General features: G+C 33.3%; 1 protein-coding gene across 3 annotated transcripts; it reads left to right on the forward strand.

The window, feature by feature from the left end:
- The first annotated feature begins 5,490 nt into the window (after window positions 1–5,490).
- LOC104242466 (ras-related protein Rab2BV-like) lies at window positions 5,491–10,568 on the forward strand. 3 transcript variants are annotated; one of them, XM_070168425.1, is made up of 3 exons: window positions 5,491–5,591; window positions 8,186–8,373; window positions 9,776–10,568. In XM_070168425.1, exons 1-3 carry the CDS (start codon window positions 5,525–5,527, stop codon window positions 10,259–10,261), a joined length of 741 nt encoding a protein of 246 aa, XP_070024526.1. In that variant the 5' UTR covers window positions 5,491–5,524; the 3' UTR covers window positions 10,262–10,568. The 3 variants fall into 3 exon arrangements, with proteins under 3 accessions (XP_070024526.1, XP_009795818.1, XP_009795817.1); XM_009797516.2 differs by lacking the exon at window positions 5,491–5,591 and adding an exon at window positions 7,693–7,851; XM_009797515.2 differs by lacking the exon at window positions 5,491–5,591 and adding an exon at window positions 7,694–7,806.
- Window positions 10,569–12,675: the final 2,107 nt, after the last annotated feature.

Below are 12,675 nucleotides of genomic sequence, written 5' to 3' on the forward strand. Positions count from 1 at the left end.
CAAACAACTTCAAAAATCATGAATCGCACACCAAATCAAGCTTAATGAACTTTAGAACTTCAAACTTATATATTCGATGCCGAAACCTATCAAATCATGTCCAGTTGACCTTAGATTTTGCACACAAGCCACGACACTACGGACCTACTCCAACTTATGGAATCGGAATCCGACCCCGATATCAAAAAGTCCACTTCCGATCGAACTTCTCAAAAACCTTCAAATTCCTAATTTTCGCCAAATGACCCAAAAATGACCTATGGGCCTCCAAATACACTTTCGAACGTGCTTCCAATACCAGAATCACCATACGGAGCTATTCAAAGACCTGGAATCCCAAACGGATATTGATAGCATTTAATTGCACTTCAACCCAAATTTATGAAATTCTTCCAAAATGTTAACTTCCACAATAGGCGCCAAAACACTCCCAAGTCATCCAAAACCCGATCAAGACATACGCCCAAGTCCAAAATCATTATACAAACCTGTTAAAACCTTCAAATTTCAGTTCCAAGATCGTTTACCGAAAATCAACCCTTAGTCAGATTCTTCCAACTTTAAGCTTCCGAAATGAGAATTCTCTTTTTAAATCAACTCTGAACTCCTTGAATCTCAATTCCGACTACGTGTACAAGTTATAATACCCGAAGTAAAGCTGCTCATGGCCTCAAACTGCTGAACGACTCGTTAGAGCTCAAAACGACTGGTTGGGTCGTTACATAAAGAATCTTTACAAAGTAAAAGCTACTTGAAAAGATTGTTCGAATTGAAATTATCAATAAATAAATTTTGAAGATGTTTGACTCCCTATCATTGACCGCCATTAAAAAACTTTGAAGCTTTGATTTGAATTCGTATTTTCAAAAACTATTTTTTGTTTGGATTGGATGTTACTGCATGAAAATATTCTATGGAGTTTATATCTCGATTTCGAGGGTATTTGGTGAAGATTAGAGTTGATTTTACCTGAATTTTTCAGATTGAAGAAGAAGAAGAAGAAGAACGTATGATATACAATATACATATAAAATTATATTAATATTGTATAATAGTTGTATGAAAACTGTATTGGGTTGTGTTTTATTCTATGGGGGTGAGCCCGATGTCACTTGCAGCTATTGTTCCAGTTATTGGTTATGACGCAATTTATTCTTTACATGTGTTCGATTTCACGTGTTGCCCTATTGTTCGGTCATTTGATATAAATTAATTTTACCATATACAAATTTGGAAGTAATCCTTATGTGGGGCGGGGGGAGGGGGGTAATATACAAAATTAGAATAATTTTAATAAATAAGTTTTAAATATCGTATAAAAAGGAAAAAAATGATTTATAACTTATGTTTGTGTTTATGTGGAGTGAATGAATTCGATAAAAGAGATTGAGAGATGCTCAACAAGCAAGTCATTTTAGTATAGAGGAAGTATTTCCGCTTGTCACCCGGATGACTTGGGTTCGATCCTCGGGATTTATTCCTTTATTATATGAAAATAAAATCTCTTAAGCGATAAAAGGTCTAATTTTTTTTTGAATATTTCTTACACAAGCATTATCACGTTACGAAAATTAGTCTCCATATATTTGCAAAAACAAACTTGATTTGTATAAAAACTTAGGTAAGAAAACAAATCTCTTTGGGAAAATGTTGTTACACAATACTCAAACTAGTACTCCCTCCAGTCCACAATAAGTGACCAATTTGCTTTTTTATTTTGGTCCAAAATAAGTGTCCATTTATATAATTAAGAAAGAATTCAATTTGTTTTTACAAAAATACCCTTATGTACATATCCCTAAAAAGTTTTCTTACTCCTCACATTAAATATTTAATTAAGGGTAATTTAGTCATATTAGGTATTTTAATATAGAATTTAGTATTTTCTTAATGGGCGTGACAAAAGTAAATTGGTCACTTATAGTGGATCGGAGGGAATAGTATCATTTATATTCTCTCGAAACATGCATGGCATATGCTTAAAATCTGACTTCTTTCTTCTCTCTTCCACCTTCTCACTTGCCTCCCCTATTTTACCTCCTTATTTTGAGTTTGTTTTGTTTAGTATTTGTGAGTGTTTGAATTTGGTTATCGGAGAACAAATTGATTTTGGAACTACGACATAACAAAATAAAGAAACCTTATGTGAACAAGAAAACAATACATTTTTTCTCTTTGATATGGGACGATCCAAAATCTAGTCCCTCAAGTTGGTTTTGTGTTTTGGATGTTGGGCTTGTGGAGGATTTAGCCCATGTCAAGCGTTTAGCGTTTGAGAGTCTTTCTTTTCAGTTTTGGCCACTTGGATCATAGGCGGATCCAGGATTTTCGGAGGATGGGTTCACTATTACTTTTTTTTTTTAAAAATAAACTAAAAGGTTGGTAGGGGATTTAATCCACTGACCTTAGGCTATTGAAAATAAGAGACCAAAACTAGTGCACCACTTGGTGTCTTTTGACCATAGGTTCCATTAAGTATATATATCTATTTTTTCCAAATTATGTACATCATATCTATACTTTAACCCGAGGACCACGGGTTCACGTGAACCATGTTTTACATGGTAGATCCGCCCCTGACTTGGATAAACTGATGAAGAATTAACTTAATAGCCGCATACTCAAGCGCTTAAATTTAAAATAGTCGGATGATATATAATATACGTATCATATATATATATATATATACACCAGATATGTGGGTAAAGAGCTTGTGAGGATATTGTCCCATGTCATTTGAGAGTCCACAATACTACCATCACCGTCAGTTGCAATCATCAATCCTGTAATCCTTCATCAAGACTATCACCAGCCACCTCTACTATCTATTACCACCATTGCTAAAGACTCCACCATCTACAATCTGCCTCCACTACGTGATTACCATCGTTAACCAATTTTGCTACTAACCATAACTGTACATTTACTGTTAGAAAATTGTTTAACACTGTCCAGAAATACCGATCAAAATCGGTCGGAAAATTGAAAAAACTGATCGATTTCCGACCAATTTTAATCCGTTGAAATTAGACTGGTCTGTAATAATTAATAGCGACCGAAGTCAGTCGCAATTTCTGATCGATTTTGATCAGACAATTAAATTTCACAAACAACCCAAAAAGAAAAAATCTGTCGCGACCGAAGTCGAATTCGGTCGATATTTTTAATTATGCAATTAAAAAATACAGCTTCTGAAAATCGAACCAGGGTCTGTACTGTAGCAGGATACTATTCTACCACTCGACCACTAATATATTTTGGTTTAAGACTTTCTTTCATTTTATTTTTACTCTTTTTAATTGCATTTTCGCGCGAAAATAACCGATCTATTTCGGTCAGTTTTATTAAAAATATAAATTACCGCCTGAAGTCGGTCAGTTTTTTAAAAAATAAATTTCGCGGGATGCTAAAATAGTTTCCTGTATTTTGCGCCAAAAAACCGACCGAAGTTGGTCGGTCACGTAAAAAAATAAAAAATTTTAAAAAATCGACCATCGGTTGGCCGCGGTCGATTTTGGACGAATTTCTAGTAGTGATGCACCACTTTTGATCACCATCGTCCAGCCACCACCACGGCACCACTCACCATTATACAATCGCCGCTAATAGCTGTATTTACCAACTACAATAACCATCACTAGCTATCACGCCACAACCATCATCGTTGACCACTACCACACTGACAACTGTCATTGCCGCTAGCTTTTATAGTGTATTTCATCAAATAAATATATTACAACATGATGCATATCGAGGTTTGCTCTAATATTTTGTGAATATAATTTGAGATTAATTTTTAAAATTTTATATTTATTAGATTTTAATAAAAGTAATTAAATATAAATTAAATATTGAGAAAATAAATATTCTTAATTATCTAATGTTCAAAATTAATAATAATAATAATTAAATATGTAGTCAAATTCAGATATTATGATCCTTTCATCTATAATAGGATATTTCGTGTTCGAGTCTTAGGAACGGAATTTCTTTTGATAAAGAACATTTTATTTTTTAATACGAGGCGTGAATACGAATAAGGTTGAGTTGCAATGTGAATGTTGAATATCGAGTGGAAAGTCAAAATAAAAATTATAATTGAAACAAAAAAAATAAGAATAAATGGGCCTAAGTGGCTCTTGAAATAGTTAAAATAGCACGGGTTAGCCAGTTTTCGGACTGGTCATTCAAAAATAGCCAACGTTCGCAAAGTTATTGAAAAATAGCTACTATTTTACTGCAACAAGGACCGATCCAGTATAATATACTGGAGATCGGTGCACCACTGTATGAACTTCCAGCATAATGCTGGAACTCCAACACGCGGAAAGTTCTAGCATAATATACTGGAGATTGGAGCACATGCGTATGAATTTCCAGCATATTATACTGGAACTCCAATATATTATGCTGGAATTCCAGTATACTTATGCTGGAGTATTTTCTGGATTTTGAATAATGTTTTCGTTCAAATTTATCTTTACATAAAAGTAACTCAATTTTAATTACTTTTAAAATTGTGGCTATTTTTGAATGACCACTTATAAATCAGGCTATTTTTGAATTTCTCCCCTTGAAATATTGACCAAGTCATCAGAAAATGATTAGATGAAGAGTGTCAAAGTTTAAGTTAATTGTCAATGAGTGTGGCTTCAATGGTCATCACTACTATTGAAAAAGTGCGCATGCTTTGATTGCCAAATCACCGCCTAAGATGCCACCTCCATCATCTTCACATCATTACCAATCCATGCTTTTATTAATCAGTATTCTATGATTCATTATTAGTGGGCCCACCGGCAGCTTGTAACTAAAATTACAATTTAAATTACCATTAGAGAAATTTAATTCACCAATCATTAATAATTTATAAATCATTTGATATATTTTATATAATGAACGTAGACATGTACATTGAATTTAAACGCATTCTAACGGCCTGCAACTTTGAAGATATAGCTTAGATCATATACTCCAAATGGGACACAAAAATATTTGATCCTAAATAACATTGTTTTGACATATAAACTATATATATATATATATATATATATATATATATATATATATATATATATGTCTTTTGGTTGCTACTATGCCTTTTAATCCTATTATTATTACTATTAAGTTCAAATACATCAAATTCATCTTTGAATTCCTTATTTGTCTTATTGATTTTGAATTTATTAAGTTTAATATCTTTATATTTTCTCCTATTGTTGATGCCTGTTGTTCTTTATAACGTCTCCATAATTAATTGTTCCTTGAAAATATATATATATATATATATATATATATATATATATATATATATATATATATATATATATTCTCAAGCATTTGTTTGAAGTTCATACGTTAAAATGTACCAATCTTATAAGTTTCTAGGACTGATCTTTCTCTCTTTTGGTTTTAGTTGACTGACTCCGAGAAATTTTCTTTTTTACGTGACTTCTTTAGCACTTCTTCTTTCCTGTTACAAATTTAAGATAGTCTTTTGTCAATTCAATAATCTTTCACACTAATGTGGAGGATGCTACGCTGTCAATGGAGTTTGAACCCTCCACCTCAAATGTGGGACAAAGCAACAAGTGAGTTAGCCTTCAACTCTGGTCTCCATGTTTAAATTTGCTTTTATCTATTAGACATTCAGGGTTTTTTTCGGGTTTAATGATCAAAATTATATTTTCAGTGGCTCGATTAATTCGGTTCCCTCTTCGTAAGACCTATTAAAGGGGAACGCTCTTCACCAATAATACCTGTTTCAGTTGCATATCATAAGGAATTCCAACAACTGCTTCAAATACAGTATCAGGAAGTACCATTTGTGGAACCTCAATCTAATTCCTTTATTTCGAAAATTTGGATCCAGTGCTTTTGATTAATAGGTGGAAAATCACATTCGTTCTACCATATTCCTAGGTGGTATTTATTATTTAGACATTTCCTTTGCTTACATAGTTGCATTTCTAGCCAAAGATAGTTGCATTTCTAGCCAAAGATAGCAAATGGAGAATAAAATCCGGAATCCATGAGGGGGGGGGGGGAGTCAGGAGAGTGAGCAAAGGGAAAGCAAACCATGTTAGAGGGGAGGCACTAAACATTCCCCAATCCAGCTCCTCTTTGTCACTCTGTTTGCCAGCCTGCCAACCGACCTTGCACACATTTTCTTTTGTCCACTTCTCCTATTTTGTCAACTTCCTCATTGAATCTCCCTAACAACATGGTAAATTAATTAAATTCTTTTATTCGGTGTTCGATATCTTACCTTTTCGTCCGAAAGTTTTACATATATACTAATACTGTATGGAAACAGATGAGTAGGAAAAAATGGCACTACTTAATATAAATCGTGTCTTGATGTATTGGTTATGTGCTTGATTTTGTTTTAATAGGTCAAAGGTTCAAACCTCTCAAATAGCATATTTTTCTTTTGCAAATATTTGAGAGAGATTTTGTGGTTAAAAATTAATTTTTCTATAAATTTTGACATCGCTTACAAAAAACCATGCGTACGTCCCTTATCTTACTTAGAGCTCAATTAATTCGAATTCGTAAAAAAAATTCACATTAAAGGGTAGATTGCTTTCTTCTAAAGACAATTTTATAAACAAAGCTCGAACCTGAAAGGTTTTGTTAAAATTAAAGAAATACTTACACTTTACCATAACTTTTGATGGTAAGTATTTTTTTATATATTATCAATGCATTTAAGTTATATTCATTAGAACAATCCTTTCATCTAGTTAACAATGCGAGAGAGAAAAACACTAACTAGATGGTAGTAGCCTTTAAGTGATCATTGAAATTCAAAATTATAATAGTAATTCAAATTGAGCACATTTAATCATGGATCGAAAATAATTTTTTGATATTCCTACAAATTCCACTCTATGTATCACTATGTAATCTTTATGGAATCAAAGGGATATTTTATTGAAAAAAGAAGTTTAAAAATAATTTAAATTATTAAATATTACAATACTTTTTATGCAAGTGTAACAACTTTATTTCAAAAAATAAAAGATTTTATATCTAAATTCACATTAAAATTTTTGTAGTTCCATAGGAAACAACTTAGTGACTAATACACATTGCTTCACCATGGCTTTCGTGTATATTTTATGGTGTTTTGGGGTCATGCGATATGAATTTATGATTTTAACCATCGTTTTTCAAATCCCACCACATAAAATAGAGGGAGGAAAAAATAGATTCTACCCTACTTATTCTCATGAATTTAAACTATAAATAGTTATAAATTTTTAAAAAAATTATTTATTTTAAATTACATGTTAATCATCACAAGAAATGATATGAAGTATCACAGTTCACCGGTTTAAAATTTAAATTTATTATTAATTAAAGAAATTACTGGTTAATGATAAGAGACAGGAGCAATACTTTCCCAAACGTATTATTTATATTAAATTAAGTAATTTAATTTTAGCAATGATAAATTATAATAAAAATAAAATTCATGTTGTTATTTGATAAAAATAATTTATACGCACAATAAAGTTTAATTTTAATTGATTTGAAATAAAATATGATAATGGATAAAATAAAAAACTTGACGAGCAAAGATTCAAAGAATAGTACAAATTTCCTAGATTTTTAAAATCGAGAATCTCCACGTAGCGTATTATTTGCCGCACTTTCACACTAGAAATCTTATATACTCTTTAGAAAAAAAAAGTTTCAGCAGTACAAGTCTTCCTCAACATTGCCCATTTCAAAACTCCCATTTTCCTCCATTGTTTCCTTCGTTTCTCTCTCTTTCTACACCTTTCTCTCTCCTCTCCGGTAAGTTATACACACATAAATCTCTCCATACGGCCATCCGTACATGTATGTATTTGTAAATGTATGTATTTAGGTGTGTGTATTATATGTATCTATGTGTGGCGGATCCAGTATTTGAACTTTATGTGTTCGAGTTAGGGATTTTACCGCAATTCATTTGATTTGCTAGGTTCAAAACCATTCTTTTTTTTTTTGTTCTTATTTTAGTGAATTTTTTACACTTTGTATCTGCCCCTGATGTTTGTGTGTGTGCATGTCTCTGTGTGTGTGTGTAGACATTGGCGTTTTGTGTGTGTATTTTGCAGTTAGGGTTTTTATGGGGCTAATTTGATTGGTTAATTGCGGATCTAGATGATATTTATTGATATGCGTCTTGTAGGTTTTAATAGAGAAGATAACAAAATGGGGAATAGAGTGGATCACGAGTACGATTACCTGTTTAAGATCGTATTGATTGGTGATTCTGGAGTTGGGAAATCGAACATTTTGTCCAGGTTTACGCGAAATGAGTTCTGTTTGGAGTCCAAGTCCACTATCGGAGTTGAGTTTGCCACCAGAACTCTTCAGGTCAGTACTAATTTCGTTTAAGATCTTAATATGGTGATGTTCTATTAGTTTTACCAAATAATTGTATTAATGTCATTTGTTAACCTGTTATTTTTGGCTAAGTGAGTTTGATAAGGTATATCTGGTCCCAAACCGCTAAAATTAGCAGTAGTGGAGCCAGAAATTTATATAAGGGGATTCAATAGATTGTTGAGATTTAAACTTGTAAAGCAACTTCCGAACCCCCTTTACCACTTACTAAAAAATTTTCCTATGTCAAGGAAATTCAACAATTTATATATGTTTACTACAAATCGTTCGTTTTTACCCTATTTGGAAAATATAATTTTTTTACTACCTTCCTTTTACTAGCCCCGCTCCTAGGTAAAAGAGGAGGATGTTTAGTAGGTTGACAGTCAGTGAAAAAATAGTCAAATGGATATAGAAATTCATATGGTCGACTTGGGACTTAGACTTGATTGATTGAAAGAATGCTAACCTATTGAATGATCGATGATATGATATCGGATTAGCTGCGTTTTTGTGTGGTGATGGATGAGGACATAGAGATTAGTGAAGTGAGAGAACTGCTGATTTTGTGCATTGATTCTATTCAAGTTGCAAATTAAAAGGATGAATACAATTCAGATGTATGAGCTGATGATTGCTTTCTTATTCATGTTTTGTATTCCCACTCTCGAGGGCATGTACATTTTTGGTTAAAATTACCCATTACCGTTTGGTTTTCTGCATAAATAGGCAATCAATAACTCAAGCATGGTCATCATGTATTACGAACATGCATAAAAATTTGTTTCTTTCTATGGTCTATATGCAAGATAGGTATGAAGAAGTTTAGTAATGGAGTTTCCTGTATAATGTTGGCAATATTTCTTTCAGAACTTATCTATTTATACTTAAAGAAAAAAGTTGTAGCCGTTGTGACTTGGAAATTGGCAACTAACTATCATATAGTGGCGCAATATAACACTGATTTAAACAATCTGCTTCCGAGGAAAAAAGTTGGCGCCGTTATGACTTGGAAATTGGCAACTAACTATCATAGTGGCACAATATAACACTGATTTAAACAATCTGCTTCCGAGGAAAAAAGTTGGAGCCGTTATGACTTGGAAATTGGCAACTAACTATTTTAGTGGCGTAATATAACACTGATGTTTTGTATGCCTTTAAAACTAAAAGGTCCAACAGCGAGACCAGATATCTCTCTGTAATTGGAAATTTGAATGTTCTAGTGGTTCTTATTTTGTCATATCATGACCAAATACTCTTAAGTTCTCGATTTTATAAATATGCTCCTCCTACACAATCCTTTTGTTGGGGAAATGTAAATGCAGGGCTGAAACAGACTTATTGGTCTTTTAGCAACACTTCTGGACTAATTATTGACTTCATGATACAGGTAGAGGGAAAGACAGTCAAGGCCCAAATATGGGACACTGCAGGCCAAGAAAGGTACCGAGCAATTACCAGTGCTTACTACAGAGGAGCAGTTGGTGCACTCCTTGTTTATGACATAACAAAGAGGCAAACATTTGACAATGTTCAGAGGTGGCTACGAGAATTGAGAGACCATGCAGATTCTAACATTGTAATTATGATGGCTGGAAACAAGTCCGACCTTAACCATCTTAGAGCAGTCTCCGACCAGGATGGTCAAACTTTAGCTGAGAAGGAAGGACTGTCATTTCTTGAGACATCGGCATTGGAATCAGTTAACATAGATAAGGCTTTTCAGACTATACTGACGGAGATATACCATATCATAAGCAAGAAGGCATTGGCTGCTCAGGAAGCAGCCGCAAGCACTACCCTTCCTAGTAAAGGTACAACCATCAATGTCAATGATACTTCTGGAGATGTGAAGAGAGGCTGCTGCTCTACCTAAGTTAGAGTTTCAATGAGGAATTAAGAATCGGTAGGGAGCACAAAACTTTCTTCTTCTAATTTTTTGGTTTATTTTATTATTATTCAAAGCAAGAGATGTAGATTACTTTCTTGATTGTACAAGACAAAGAGGTTGTGAATGTTAATTGTCTAGTGATTTAGGAGGATCTATCATATGAACTGCTTAACTATTTCCTTTAGAAAATGACCTATACGGGTGATGTTGGGAAGAACAGATCTGCTATCTAATGTCTTCAAGGTTACTTGGTATACAGAGGATTCAATTAAATTCTAGCATTTTCATTGTACTGTTTTGAGTTTTCTTGTTCTGGTAATTCAATTCTAGCATTTTCATTCAATACAAGGTACGCGTATTTGTGAAGATACTGATGTACAGGCCTCCTACACAGAACTTCAGAGTTTTATTTCTCCTCTCATAATATTTTCTAGCCTTCTTCTGACTTTTTGGCTTAGCGCAAATGCCTCCTTTGTTGATCTGGTTATATATAGTCTTCTCCAGAGGGATTTCTTCAGAACTTTCACCGCTGAAATATTGAAAGTTTGGTTTATTTTGCACACAGAAGTAGTTTGGTTCATCCGTTTAACCTTTGTAAGGTGCTGATAGAATGCAATAGAAGTAATATACTACAAATATAAAGTCAGTCATATATATGAAATCTGGAAATAGAGTAATCCAGATTGAAGACTTTCTGTAAAAGCACTTTGATGTAAATACATAACCAAATCCACTAGTAAATAACAAAATATATCCCTTTCTCCAAGTGGATTGCATGACCAAGTCATGACAAGTGGTCGGCCAACAACTTGGTTAAAGTTAACCTCTCAAAGTCGCATGCTGCATAATTTGTTTATACCAATTTGTATGAACTCTGATTAGTACCCAAGGGAATAATTAGAAAGTTCTTTTTTGCCTTTTGCCCCCGAGCTTTAATTTAGTAGTAAGAGTATAACATGTGATGTGTGGGTTAAGCTACATTACGAGTTCGAATTCTGGTGAAGAAGAATAGAGGGATGAGCATTATTATCTAGAGTTTGCAACGATATGCCACCTAACCTTGAGGATTTCACAACAAAAAAAAGTCAATGATACATCAGAAGGGTTTTTTAAAGCTTATGTTAACTTGAAAATTATTCAAAGTAGACATGAATACATTAATCATTTCCGGTTTGTCCTTCCTCATAATGGAAGGAGGTAATTCATACAATTTTAGGGTTGACAACTCTCGAATTTCAGTTTTTGTGCAATATCAAAACTTGAAATATACAGAGAAAAATTAGAGTAACAGAAGCTATGACATCGAAATTCTGAGTGTGTTGACAATTATCTACCTAGACCTAGCCAAAGATTGACTAATTGGCCTATGACAATGTTTCCTAACGTTGTGACAAATTTATGTTGATCAACTCTAGGTTCAAACTCCACCAATATATGCATATAGGCCGACAATTGACGTAAAATTAATCAAATTATGGTGGATCTTCTCAATACAGAACTTATCGTTGGGACATGCTCATCTAGGCATGTACATTAACATGAAATGAGCTTTAAAAAAATAACATAACTAGTTAAGATTTATATACCCGACCCCTCGTACTTGTAATTGAGGCGTAGTTACAAGTTCACGCTCAGAATAACATGTCAGAACAACATAATTTCCACAAGTTGGCATTTTTGTGAAACACCCTCTAATTAGTTGCTGTATGGATAAAAAGTTTTCCCAAATTTCAAGACTCTGTTATCCAAAAAAGAGTGATCTTTTGGTTGCATTCCAGCCTGATATCCATACTGCAAAAAGAGAATTAGAACAAATAAAATAAAATATTCCAACGTCACTGAGAAACTGAGCTGTGTCATTTACAACCACAAGACTGCAAGCTTTCACCCTTTATGGTCCAGTGCAATGACAATATCATAATAGATTATGAGCCAGAATGGTTTATAAACGGCGTACCCAAAATTTTGTGTAAGCGGTATTGACTTATGAACAACAATTCCGGCGGTAATTATTGTTTTTTATTAGTTTGAGATTGATGTTTTTAATGCTTTACTTCTTCGTGCTAAGTCAAAATTTACCTTTTGTTATTGTTAACTGTTAAGTGGCCTCTGCGCTTTGGAGTCTATTTCTGGATACGAACCAGGAAATTCCACTTTGGTGCGTAAAGTACTCTTTGTCAAAGATGATTTCAACTCGAACCGAAATTTCTAGTTTAAGATTAAAGAATAATTATCACTCTACTTTGGTCAGTGGTCAATTGCAACTGCCATTACAAGATTTGGACTGATAGTTCATTTTGACTGATTAATTTTTGTAAGTCAAATGGTGATCTTTAAATCCGTACAGCAAGTTTTGGACTAAAATGTGTTCAAGAAAAGATACTAGAGGGGGTTAGGCT

Source organism: Nicotiana sylvestris, chromosome 2 (genome assembly GCF_000393655.2).
Source record: "Nicotiana sylvestris chromosome 2, ASM39365v2, whole genome shotgun sequence".
Lineage (NCBI taxonomy): Eukaryota > Viridiplantae > Streptophyta > Magnoliopsida > Solanales > Solanaceae > Nicotiana > Nicotiana sylvestris.